The sequence below is a fragment of the Fundulus heteroclitus genome, unplaced genomic scaffold, assembly GCF_011125445.2.
Source record: "Fundulus heteroclitus isolate FHET01 unplaced genomic scaffold, MU-UCD_Fhet_4.1 scaffold_41, whole genome shotgun sequence".
In the NCBI taxonomy this organism is placed as follows: domain Eukaryota; kingdom Metazoa; phylum Chordata; class Actinopteri; order Cyprinodontiformes; family Fundulidae; genus Fundulus; species Fundulus heteroclitus.
In genome coordinates, this window is record NW_023396824.1 from 703,456 (window position 1) to 716,040 (window position 12,585).

Below are 12,585 nucleotides of genomic sequence, written 5' to 3' on the forward strand. Positions count from 1 at the left end.
TGGTGGACTGGCATACGGGTGGAAAAGGAGGAGGCATTTAGGAGTGGGGACAGCAGCAGATGCAGGTTGTTAAAGTCCAGGATTAGCAAGTAGGTGCAAAAAGCTGAAACACGCCTCAAGGACCAGTTCTATGTAAATATCTGGAGGGGGTCCAGACAGATCACCAACTTTAAACCCAAAGACTCCCCCCAGTACTAACGACGCTTTGAGTCAATCAGACACTATCCCCCGTGACTTCTCCTCAACCTCTCCACCAGTCCACCATCTCCTCATCCCCGTCGTTCAAGTTGACCAGCCCCCCAACCTCCAACCCCCCCTCCAGCTCCACCCCCTCCACCACCCTCTCCATTCCAGAGAGGGAATTGAACCGACTGTGTATGCAGCAGGACTGTCTCCTCATCCACCCTGAACCCTGTGCTGTTGAGCTGATGATGGTGTTCACAGACACTGTAACACCTCGTGTCATGTCCCAGTCTGCCTCAAAGCCTCCACCGTCATTCCTGCCCCCAAAAACCAAGAAGAGCACGACTGAACGACTTCAGACCCGTCGCCGTTGTATTATTCAACTGTAGATACTGTGGAGTAAAGCCTGGTGTTCCGCTAGGCCTATACTGTGGGTAAAAGTCTGATTAAGTATATATGTATAACTATAATGAGATTTTGGTCAGACACAGGCTCAGAATTCACACGTAGCACGTAAATCAAGCCATGATGTTCAGTTTAATGCACCACAAGCTACAAAGTGCAACTAGAGCTCAGCATCTGATAAGATTTAAATGTTCCGTCAGAAACATCAGATAACAGTCACTTTACAGAATGATCTAAGCAACTGAGAATTATCGCCTGAATGTATCGGACAAGCATTCCTAGAGAAGTTAGAACGTGTTCAAATGGTCATCAGCACAAATGTAAATCTTCACGTTAAAGAACTGAGTAGTTTGCATAGATGTCCAAACAATCTCCAGGAGAAACTAAATGTGAGCACAAACCCTTGGAACCAGCATCATGTAACATGTAGCAGACATGAACTGGGCTGTGGGTCTATTGATCCCCAGCAGGGGGCGATAGCCCTCACAGCTTTGGGAAAGAAGCTGTTTTTAGGTCAGTTTACCACCGTTTGTTTTCACACAAGCTTTGTTCTTGTACGCGCTGAGCTAAGCATTAACCATTGAGCCACAGGTCAGTAGACTAGTCCTAGATCTGGTGTAGTTATGAGTCAACACCTGCATCAGTGATTGAAGGAGAGGAGACCACCACCTCCCATAGTGTCAGCGCTAGTTTGCTGTGTTGAGTCAACGTTAAACTTTCCTCTGTTTCTCTGTGTTCTCATGGAGCCACCAGCCCTTCAGCTGTTTAACCCTCTCCGTCTACACTAAAACATAATTTCCATGAGTCCTAGAGTCTAGACTACTGCTGTTAGTGCAGATGCTTTAGTCAGGTGTCCCTCAGGGGTGTGTTTTAGTGCCGTGAACTGCAGTGGGCTGGGCACACAGCCCTGAGGGACACCAGCACTCAGCCCTACAGACCTGGACTCAGATCACCAACCCTCAGATGCATCTGCAGGTCTTTGTTTTAATAAATTCTGATGTTTCTATGAATTGTTGAGCTTGTAATCAAAGACGCTGTGGTTGATCTTAGATCTGATGATCGGTCTGCAGAGCAGGGCTGAGTCCTGCTGACTCATGCTATTTTATCAGCTGCAGATTAACGTGATTAACATGTAAAGTGATGCTTCTATGGACAGTCAAAGCCACAATAGCGTGCTGTAGTGACTTATCATCCGTACGCAGCTGCTGGTCTCACATCCTCCTCTGGTTCGCTGTGGTCTGGCTAAACAGGATGTTCATAAGACAGACTTGCTAAGAGACGGACAGAACAAGCTCTGCTGCCGACGATATGAAGCTGTTGCTGCTGCTTCTCTGTGAGTACGGAAAAACAAAACTTCAATTAACTGATTTGTTTCTCAGAGGGGAGGAACGAGACGTGAAGAAGAAGTTTCAGTTAGTATAGTTTGGTTTTTGGTTTAATCCAAGCCAGGAAGAGTGTAACACCATGTTAACTCTTTGCACTGTGATAAAAATAAAAACTACAGAACAGTGGAACATAAAGTAACCTGTGGTGCGCCTGTGGTGTGGTTGTTTCCTCAGCGTGGTGCAGCTGCTGCCAGATGTTTTCCACTCATGGTGAGTTCCTCCCGCTGTTGAAGAAACGTCTCTACCTGTGGGGGTCTGATGACTGCTAAATGTTGGACTCTGCTTTAATGTGGGCCTAATAACATGTAGAATGTCTCAGTAGATGTAATACGGACCGTAGACAGATCTGGTCTGATCATGCTAGTCGTCTCAGCAGGAAGGCTAGCAGCAGGTCAGAGAGCCCAGACTCTGGATCTGTCTGCTGGAGTTGGAGCAACAGGACCAATGAAGAGACAGGAAGAACAGCTGAACACACAAATCATCACATCCTACAATGTTACTAAAGCATGAACTTATCTGGCATGTTGGCTGCAGATGTTATGGCATTAAAGGCTGCAGACGGCACCTTGAACCTAAAAATCTACAAAATACATCCTACAGAGGGGATAAAGGAGCGCTGATCCGTTTGGATCAGGGTTCTAGTGGAAAATAAAGCAGCAGTTCCACCAACCCCACTAGGTTCAGCTCCAGTTGGTCTGGTTCTCATGATCCAGTATCATAGTGGTCTAGTTGGTCTGGTTCTGTCGCTCAAAATGAGAGGTCTAGTTGGTCTGGTTCTGTCGCTCAAAATGAGAGGTCCAGTTGGTCTCAGGTTGAAGATCCAGTATTAGAGCGGTCCAGTTGGTCTGGTTCTGAGGATCCAGTATTAGAGAGGTCCAGTTGGTCTGGTTCTGATGATCCAGTATTATAGAGGTCCAGTTGGTCTGGTTCTGTCGCTCAAAATGAGAGGTCCAGTTGGTCTGGTTCTGTCGCTCAAAATGAGAGGTCCAGTTGGTCTCAGGTTGAAGATCCAGTATTAGAGCGGTCCAGTTGGTCTGGTTCTGAGGATCCAGTATTAGAGAGGTCCAGTTGGTCTGGTTCTGATGATCCAGTATTATAGAGGTCCAGTTGGTCTGGTTCTGTCGCTCAAAATGAGAGGTCCAGTTGGTCTGGTTCTGTCGCTCAAAATGAGAGGTCCAGTTGGTCTCAGGTTGAAGATCCAGTATTAGAGCGGTCCAGTTGGTCTGGTTCTGAGGATCCAGTATTAGAGAGGTCCAGTTGGTCCGGTTCTGATGATCCAGTATTATAGAGGTCCAGTTGGTCTGGTTCTGATTATCCAGAATTAGAGCGGTCCAGTTGGTCTCAGGTTGAAGATCCATCATTAGAGAGGTCCAGTTGGTCCGGTTCTGATGATCCAGTATCATAGTGGTCCACTTGGTTTGGTTCTGAGGCTTATAAGAGAGGTCCAGTTGGTCTCAGGTTGAAGATCCAGTTTTAGAGCGGTCCAGTTGGTCTGGTTCTGAGGCTTTAGTATTAAAGCGGTCCAGTTGGTCTGGTTCTGATGATCCAGTATTATAGAGGTCCAGTTGGTCTGGTTCTGATGATCCAGTATTATAGAGGTCCAGTTGGTCTGGTTCTGATGATCCAGTATTACAGCGGTCCAGTTGGTCTGGTTCTGAGGCTTTAGTATTAAAGCGGTCCAGTTGGTCTGGTTCTGATGATCCAGTATTATAGAGGTCCAGTTGGTCTGGTTCTGATGATCCAGTATCATAGTGGTCCACTTGGTTTGGTTCTGAGGCTTATAAGAGAGGTCCAGTTGGTCTCAGGTTGAAGATCCAGTTTTAGAGCGGTCCAGTTGGTCTGGTTCTAAGGATCCAGTATTAGAGCGGTCCAGTTGGTCTGGTTCTAAGGATCCAGTATTAGAGCAGTCCAGTTGGTCTGGTTCTGAGGCTTTAGTATTAAAGCGGTCCAGTTGGTCTGGTTCTGATGATCCAGTATTACAGCGGTCCAGTTGGTCTGGTTCTGAGGCTTTAGTATTAAAGCGGTCCAGTTGGTCTGGTTCTGATGATCCAGTATTATAGAGGTCCAGTTGGTCTGGTTCTGATGATCCAGAATTAGAGCGGTCCAATTGGTCTCAGGTTGAAGATCCAGTTTTAGAGCGGTCCAGTTGGTCTGGTTCTAAGGATCCAGTATTAGAGCGGTCCAATTGGTCCGGTTCTGATGATCCAGTATTAGAGAGGTCCAGTTGGTCTCAGGTTGAAGATCCAGTATTAGAGCGGTCCAGTTGGTCTGGTTCTGATGATCCAGAATTAGAGCGGTCCAGTTGGTCTGGTTCTGATGATCCAGAATTAGAGCGGTCCAGTTGGTCTCAGGTTGAAGATCCAGTATTAGAGAGGACCAGTTGGTCTGGTTCTGAGGCTCAAGAAGAGAGGTCCAGTTGGTCTCAGGTTGAAGATCCAGTATTAGAGCGGTCCAGTTGGTCTGGTTCTAAGGATCCAGTATTAGAGCGGTCCAATTGGTCCGGTTCTGATGATCCAGTATTAGAGAGGTCCAGTTGGTCTCAGGTTGAAGATCCAGTATTAGAGCGGTCCAGTTGGTCTGGTTCTGATGATCCAGTATTATAGAGGTCGAGTTGGTCCGGTTCTGATGATCCAGAATTAGAGCAGTCCAGTTTGTCTCAGGTTGAAGATCCAGTTTTAGAGCGGTCCAGTTGGTCTGGTTCTAAGGATCCAGTATTAGAGCGGTCCAATTGGTCCGGTTCTGATGATCCAGTATTAGAGAGGTCCAGTTGGTCTCAGGTTGAAGATACAGTATTAGAGCGGTCCAGTTGGTCTGGTTCTGATGATCCAGTATTATAGAGGTCCAGTTGGTCTGGTTCTGTTGATCCAGTATTAGAGAGGTCCAATTGGATCTGGTTCTAAGGATCCAGTATTAGAGAGGTCCAGTTGGTCTGGTTCTAAGGATCCAGTATTAGAGAGGTCCAGTTGGTCTGGTTCTGATGATCCAGTTTTAGAGCGGTCCAGTTGGTCTGGTTCTGAGGCTTTATTAATGGAGCAGTTCAGAGCACTACTTTCTCCAGTTTCTGCTCCTCCAGATGCTGTAAACTGACGAGGTTCTGGTTTTATCAGGTTCTGGTTCCATTGGTGTCTGTTTGTGGTCTAAAAGCTTCATTGACGTTGCTGAAGTTCTGTCTTTCTCAAAGAGAACCTGAACATCTCGTGGTGAAATTGTCTCCTCCAGCCTCCCTGACCGTCTCCCCCGGCAGGTCTCAGTTCTTTGAGTATGAGACGGTCTCCATCAGCTGTGAGCAGTCTGGACCGGCTCCATGGACGGTGTGGACATACACAGAACCTGGGTCAGTCCTGCTCTGGACGTCATCTCACAGCTTTGCCATCATCTGACCGGCTGATGTGTTTCCAGGTTGGAGATGTCCCAGTGTGTTTCTAAACAGAGCTCCAGCTGCACCATCAGCAACCTGAAGCCGCTGAACACCGGAGTGTACTGGTGTGAGTCCAGACACCGAGACAGCAGCAACGCCGTCAACATCTCCGTCACAAGTAAGAGTCTTCCTGAGAAGGTCCGATCTGCGTGACCGTGTCCTGGTGGTTCCTCGGTCCGTCTCCAGAATGCTACCGACTGGGTTCTCCCATTCAGCAGCGTTTCAGCTCCCCAGAGAAAAGCTGAGGGGCTCAGGGTGGGTTCTTAGCCAGGGAAAGATTGCCGGTAGGACAGCGCCCCCTAGAGTCCGGGCAGTACAAGCTCCATCATGCCAGGTCAGGCTCAGCCAGTCTTCTCAACACTTGGTGGGAAATCAGCTTCACACCTGACTGATTTCTTCTCAGACTTGGATGTTGCACAGCTTTTAGGTTTTATTTCTGTTATTTCTGTTGGCCAGTTATTTTGACATGATGCACGCTGACTGGCATCTAACAGCCGACTGATGGGGAGCAGGAACCAACAACCCTGACCAGCCTGTCCTCATGACTCTGTCTCCAGAGAGAGAGGTGTCCTCGTGTCTGGAGACCTCAGAAGGTCCTAGCTGACCAAGGCAGCCTTCAGCGTCTGTGGGGCTCTGAGGGAACCAGGACGACCAGAGTGTTTCAACGTCTCCAACGTCTCCAACCTCTCCAACGTCCTTGGCAATGTACTCGCACTCAGCAGCTCCCCAGTCTGATGGAACGATGCGAGAGGTTCTGCGTGTCCAGCTGGTCCTCGGTCTCAGGTTCCAGGACCGACACAGGCGCCTTTGACTCAGATCGGACGGGTCGTGGTGAAGTTTTCTGAAATAGAGCGGACCACTTCTGACGGTAGCTTCATCAGAGGCGAGGCTTCAAAACAGAACCGAACCCACAGGGCTGTGATGTTCTGCTGACCCAGACGAGCTCCACGCCTCCTCGGGTTCCAGGATGAAGGCTGGATCACACCTAGAACATGGCCCAGTTCTGTTCTGTAACATTTAGACATGTCTGAGGTCCGGCTCTTCAGAAACACACCTGGATCAACAGACTGAGTCACCTCCTCATGCTCTCATACCTAAACAGTTCTTCTAATGACCCAATGCCGTGACTCGGCAGCCCTGCAGGCCAAAGTTCACCACCTGAGCTTCTGTTGAGGAGTGATTTCTGAACAAGGTGTAGCAGATCAGATCCTGATTTAGGGCTCATTATGTCTCAGAACCATTTAGTGAACCAAACCAACAGGAATCCAGTGTCCTGTACCGACCCGGCAGGTGTTTTACTGCAGCTTCTGACACAGCAGCACCGACTGAACATGGAACCAACAGTGTAGAAACAAAGCTGTAGAGAAATGTCGGACTGAAGGTCCTCACTCTCCGTCGGTCAGGACAAAGTCCAGGAACCATCTGAGCTCATGTTGCTCTAGCCGGACTCAAACCGGTCTCTGTTCAGTGACACCGAACCGGTTTCTGCTTGGAGAAGGTCCACAGACACGGTTCCTTGGCCCAAGAGGCCGTTCTGTTGTTTTGTATTAACCTTTATCCAACAGGAAGTCGCTTTAAGGTCAGACATCCTTTATGAAGAAGACCTTTCCAAGACAGGAAGACTTTTATCTGAACACTTTGACCAGGAAGGTGTCTAGGTCCCTGGTTCAGGGTTTGGTTTATAGTCAGTCAGACAAAGTCTGCTAAATCCAAACTAGTGTGAGGACTTCAGTCAGAGCCAGTTTTAGCCTCTAACCAACCAGTGTCCCTCTCTGTTCCTCTGTGGAGATGGTGATGTGATCCTGGAGAGTCCGGTTCTCCCGGTGAAGGCAGGACACGACGTCACGCTGAGCTGTAGGCACAGACAAGGCACAGACAAGGCAGCGACTTTCTTCAAAAACGGCTCCTTAATCGGCGCTGAGCCCACGGGTCAGCTGACCCTCCATAACGTCTCCAGGGCCACTGAAGGCGCTTATCAATGTCAAACCAACGGAGCAACTTCTCCAACCAGCTGGCTTCTCGTCGAAGGTAAAGGAATATAAATATAACCCTGTGTTTAATATTTAAATTCCATGTTAATATTACATTTAAACATTAATATGAGTGGCGTTTCCCTGAGGGAAGAGCTTCCACTGACTGAAGGTCCATCTCTGTCCCCAGATGTCTCCAAGCCAGCGTCTCTGACGGTCGATCCAGACGTGTCGCAGCTCTTTGAGTACGAATCCTTCTCGCTGAGCTGCGGCATCGACAGCAGCTCTCAGGGATGGACAATCAAAAGGGTTCCTGCTAACAAAACCAAGGTTTCCAGCTGCACCAAACCCACTTCTTCTGGCTGCAGCCTGCAGAGAGCCAAGCCGTCGGACAGCGGCCTCTACTGGTGCGAGTCTCCCTCCAGGCAGCGGAGCAACACGGTCAGCATCACAGTATACGGTAGGTATGAAGGCGGGGCCAGTCTACGGCTTTAATGTGCGCTGTCTCTTTAAGGCTCCGCCCACAGACCAAAGCTCGCTACTCCACACCATAGACATCATATAAGAGTAGACCCCGCATCGACCGCTTTCGCCTATGTGCGCTGACGAGATTTAGGGCCGCCATCTTGGGGAGGTCGACAGCTCAGCTCACTGTAATGTGTTGACCAGACGCAGAATAAATTTTAGTCGACCATACTCCCTGAATATTGAACAGAACATGGAGGAGAAAACGGGAATGGATACAGATTCTTCCTTAAATGTGCATTTAATCTGCCCCTGACTCAACGGGTGCTTTATTATTATTATTATTATTATTATTATTATTAGAGGATAATGATTGGATTGAAGTGGACTGCTACACTTGAACTTGTATCTTTATGAATGTCACTTTTATTTAATTTAATGTTTTTTTGTTAAATCCTGATGCTAATCCTGACCTGTGAGATTAGCGCTCCTGTCTTACTGTAGCAGAATCTCAGACAGGTGGGCGGGGCACGGCCTTTTAACGCTTCATGAGCAAACTAAAAGGTTTTAGTGAATCCTGGGACATGCGGGGAGGCTAAACCAGGGAACGAGGTGTAACTGTGTGTCGGTTCAACGCCGTGCAGCAGCATCCTCTGAAGCTGACCCAGCTCTCCTCTCTGCTCCAGACAGAGCGCTGATCCTGGTCAGTCCTGCCCTCCCTGTCACCTCTGGAGCAAACGTCACCCTCACCTGTCGCAGCAGGACCCCCCAGGCCCGGCCCGCCAGCTTCTACAGAGACGGCTCCTGGATCAGAACCGAGCCCTCGGGTCAGATGACCCTCCACCCCGTCTCCACGTCTGATGAAGGGCTCTACAAGTGCAGCGTGGACGGTCAGGAGTCTCCATCCAGCTGGCTCTTTGTCAGAGGTTAGTCTTCACACTGGGGTGCGTCTCAGGCGTTGGTCATGTTCTGCACGCCGTAGATCCTGCAGGTCTGTTTTATTTGGACCTTCAGCCAGAATAAACTGAGAAGCTGCTCTGAAACTATGGCTTCAGCTTCATTTCTCCATGAATCAGGTCCAAACTAACTCTGAACCTTCAGGATAAAATCCCTGCTGAGTGCCACTCACACAAAGCTCAAGGCTTTCTCAGATGAAATCCCTCAAACAGAACCTCTGCAGGCGATGGTATCTAGAACCGTTCTGTCAGAGAACCCATAGGGTTACATCACCACCAAGAACCCAGGATCATCTGTTGTGATGAATTTATGAGATATTTTCAAAAAATGGTGACAATAAAACAGAGCAGATTTGAACCGGCAACCCTTTGATGAGGTAAATGGTGTCAGCAGGCAGCCAACTGATGGCCCATGATGAATTAACCAGAGTTCAGGTGTTGACCAGAAGGGGGCGCCAAACTCTGGCCAGATTGGTGGATTTTCAGCCTTTTTCACCTTAAACACAGAGGAGCTTCCACAAGATGGATGATGGTTATTATGGGATATATTTCATGTTTTATGTGTTTTCTAAGTTCACCCTTAGTTTAGCTTTTATCAGAAAAATCAACTAATTCAAATCTAACATTTATGGGAAATATTTACCTGTCGTTTTACTATATTTGCATTTTCCCCTTTCAGAATCAGAATCAAGTTTAATCGCCAAGTAGGTTTGCACTTACAAGGAATTTGACTTGGTATTGATGGTACAGACACAAAATAAGAATACAGTAAAATAAGAAGTAAAAGGATATATACACGGAAGCTATATCCACTCAGTAAACTGTGTGTTAATGTAACACAGAAGCTTGTAAGTCCTGAACGAGAGAGAGTCAGTGTCCAATGTCACAGGCGGCTCTTGGCCTTGTTGATAAGGCTGGTAGCAGATGGGAAAAGCTGTTCTTGTGGCGTGAGGTTTTGGTCCTGATGGACCGCAGCCTCCTGCCAGAGGGAAGTGGCTTTTTATATGTTAATATGTTCAACCAAAGATTTCTGTTTTAAACTGTGTATCAGGCATGTTTGAGGTTTTTATCGCTGTAAATATTTCTATTTCTGGACCACGTTTGGTGGAGGTGGTCCTACAGGAAGTCAGGAGGTTATTAAAGATATTTAACTTAGGGCTGGGTATCATCTAGGATGAGCCGATTCGATACGATTCTCGATACACAGCTCATGATACGATTCTCGATACATAGCTCAGCTTGATTTGATTCCAATATCGATATTTATTAATTTGAATTAATGCTCAGTGATTCAATCACCAAATATTATGTTTATGTTCTATTTATTGATCACAGACATATTAACAGGAAAATAAAGTGCATTTGCTTCAATCCATTTAACGTGTCACAGAAACCAAAAATGTGCCCAAACATCTGATTTTAGGGACAAAGGAGCTTCTAAAATCCTGTCGGCCGTTCCACAAATTCGTCTCACTCGCTCTCCTTCGCTGTGAACTGTAATGGTTGCGCTGTAATAACGCCCCCTAGAGGTTGGGAGGTATATCGATATTGAAAGCCAGAATATCGATATTAAATCGTTTTTAAAAATATCGATATTAATCTTTATATCGATTTTTATGCACAGCCCTAATTTAACTGTTAAATAAAAGAACAGACCTACAGCAGGTGAAGGAAGCAGAATCTGAGCCAGTGAGTAGAAACCAGGCAGTTACATACAGGAGGAGGAGAGAAGGCAGGGAGAGCAGGTGTGAGGAACCAGGTGGAGGGAGCTGAGGAAGAGGAATCATAGGAAGGATGCCAACATACAGAATACACCCAGAGAAAGTTAAATAATGGGCTGGACTATAACTGCAACGCTAGATATGGTCAACAACGTGAGAGACAGAGACATCTACAGAAACAAAAAACATCCAAGGATAAAAAATGTTAAAGTAGAATAGAATATAAGAACATATATATATATATATATATATATATATATATATATATATATATATATATATATATATATACATATATATATATAAAGCAAAACTAGGGGTTGGCTTTTTAAACTAGACAATAGAATAGAGTGGATTAGAATGGAATAGAATAGAATATATAAGAATAGAATAGAACTGAACAGTATATAACAGAATAGAGTATAACAGGATAGATTAGATTAGAATAGAATATATTAGAATAAAATCACATATAATTGAATAGAATGGAACAGAATAGAATAGAGTGGATTAGAATAGAATATACAAGAACAGAATAGAATAGAACTGAACAGTATATAACAGAATAGAGTATAACTAGATAGATTAGACTTAGACAACTTTATTTGTCATTCTGTATGAACAGAGTGCGTACAGAACGGAATTTCGTTGCATACAGCATGTAAATTACAGTATAAATTAGATTAGAATATGATATAATATATTAGAAGAAAATAGAATATTGTAGAACAGAACAGAACATAACAGAATCAAATAGAATAGAATAGAATAGAATATGTTTTTTTACCCCTTTGTTCAGGCGGATCAGCAGAAAGTGAAAGTATCACACTTTTGGTCCAGTCGGGTCACATGACAGCGTGAGAAAAACTGTCCAGTCATGAAAAATGCTAAAATCAGGATGAAACATGCAAAGGTCTTGGTGAGGAGGGGAGTATGGAAAGCCCATTTAGTATAAAATGGCTTCTAACACAAGGTTTAGATCTACCTTTATGGATGAATGGTTCCTATGAAGACATCTAGAGGGAAATGACCAACATGAAACCAGCTGCCTGGCATGATTCGGGTTTTGGTTTGGACTTTTCTGGACCAGTTTGGTTCCACTGCCCTATCAGCTCCATCCACTCCTCAGCCACCAGTCGTCCAATCAGCTCAGACACCTACCAGCCACCACTCTGCACCTGATCCGCTCCTCCTGCTGCTATCAGTCAGAGTCGGCTCTGCCTCAGCCGACCCATTCGGACCAGAACCTCTGGTCCTGCCTCATGTGCTCTGACGCCGTGTCTCAGCCAGCTGGACCCTCTCTGATGTACGCTTCCATGTCAGCGTGGTTCCCTGTGGGTCCCAGCCGCCTGCTCTGCCTGTTCTGGTGGTTCCACAGGTCTGCCACTACCACGATCCGTACCGCTACCACGATCCGTACCGCTACAACGATCCGTACCATTACTACGATCCGTACCGCTACCACGATCCGTACCGCTACCACGATCCGTACTGCTACCACGATCCGTACCGCTACCACGATCCGTACCGCTACCACGATCCGTACTGCTACCACGATCCGTACCGTTACCATGATCTGTACCGCTACCACGACCAGTACCGCTACCACGATCCGTACCGCTACCACGATCCGTACCGCTACCACGATCCGTACCGCTACCACGACCAGTACCGCTACCACGATCCGTACCGCTACCACGATCCGTACCGCTACCACGATCCGTACCGCTACCACGATCCGTACCGCTACCATGATCCGTTCCATCAGCACCAGCAGAATAACTTCCAGTAGACAATATTTCCTTTTTCTCACCTTTTTTCTCTTTTGTATTTCTTCGGGGCGGGGGTTTCTTTTTGTATTTGCGTAAATATTGCATATTCTAAAAAATAAACAACAGAAATACATAAAAATACAAGTTTTTTTAATAGCAAAATGTTTCCCAGTTGTGGTTAGGGAAATAAAATATATACACCTTTTATTAAAGTACATAAAAACCCTGCTATAAACACATATAGGAGTATAGAAAGGTATTTGATTTTGAATATTCTTCAGGTTTTTTATCATTTATTTGATTTGCATAT

General features: G+C 46.3%; 2 protein-coding genes across 2 annotated transcripts in view; one reads left to right on the top strand and one right to left on the bottom strand.

The window, feature by feature from the left end:
• Positions 1-12,585, bottom strand: part of LOC118560255 (protein NLRC3-like) — a 943,592-nt gene that overhangs the window by 551,566 nt on the left and 379,441 nt on the right. The window lies entirely within an intron of this gene.
• Positions 1,842-12,585, top strand: part of LOC105922083 (sialoadhesin) — an 11,685-nt gene continuing 941 nt past the window's right edge. The window contains exons 1-7 of the mRNA XM_036131180.1: positions 1,842-1,921; positions 2,148-2,183; positions 5,193-5,307; positions 5,373-5,509; positions 7,180-7,419; positions 7,552-7,821; positions 8,513-8,752. Coding sequence (XP_035987073.1) covers positions 1,897-1,921; positions 2,148-2,183; positions 5,193-5,307; positions 5,373-5,509; positions 7,180-7,419; positions 7,552-7,821; positions 8,513-8,752 — 1,063 coding nt within the window. The 5' untranslated portion in view covers positions 1,842-1,896. The remainder of the gene's footprint in view (positions 1,922-2,147; positions 2,184-5,192; positions 5,308-5,372; positions 5,510-7,179; positions 7,420-7,551; positions 7,822-8,512; positions 8,753-12,585) is intronic.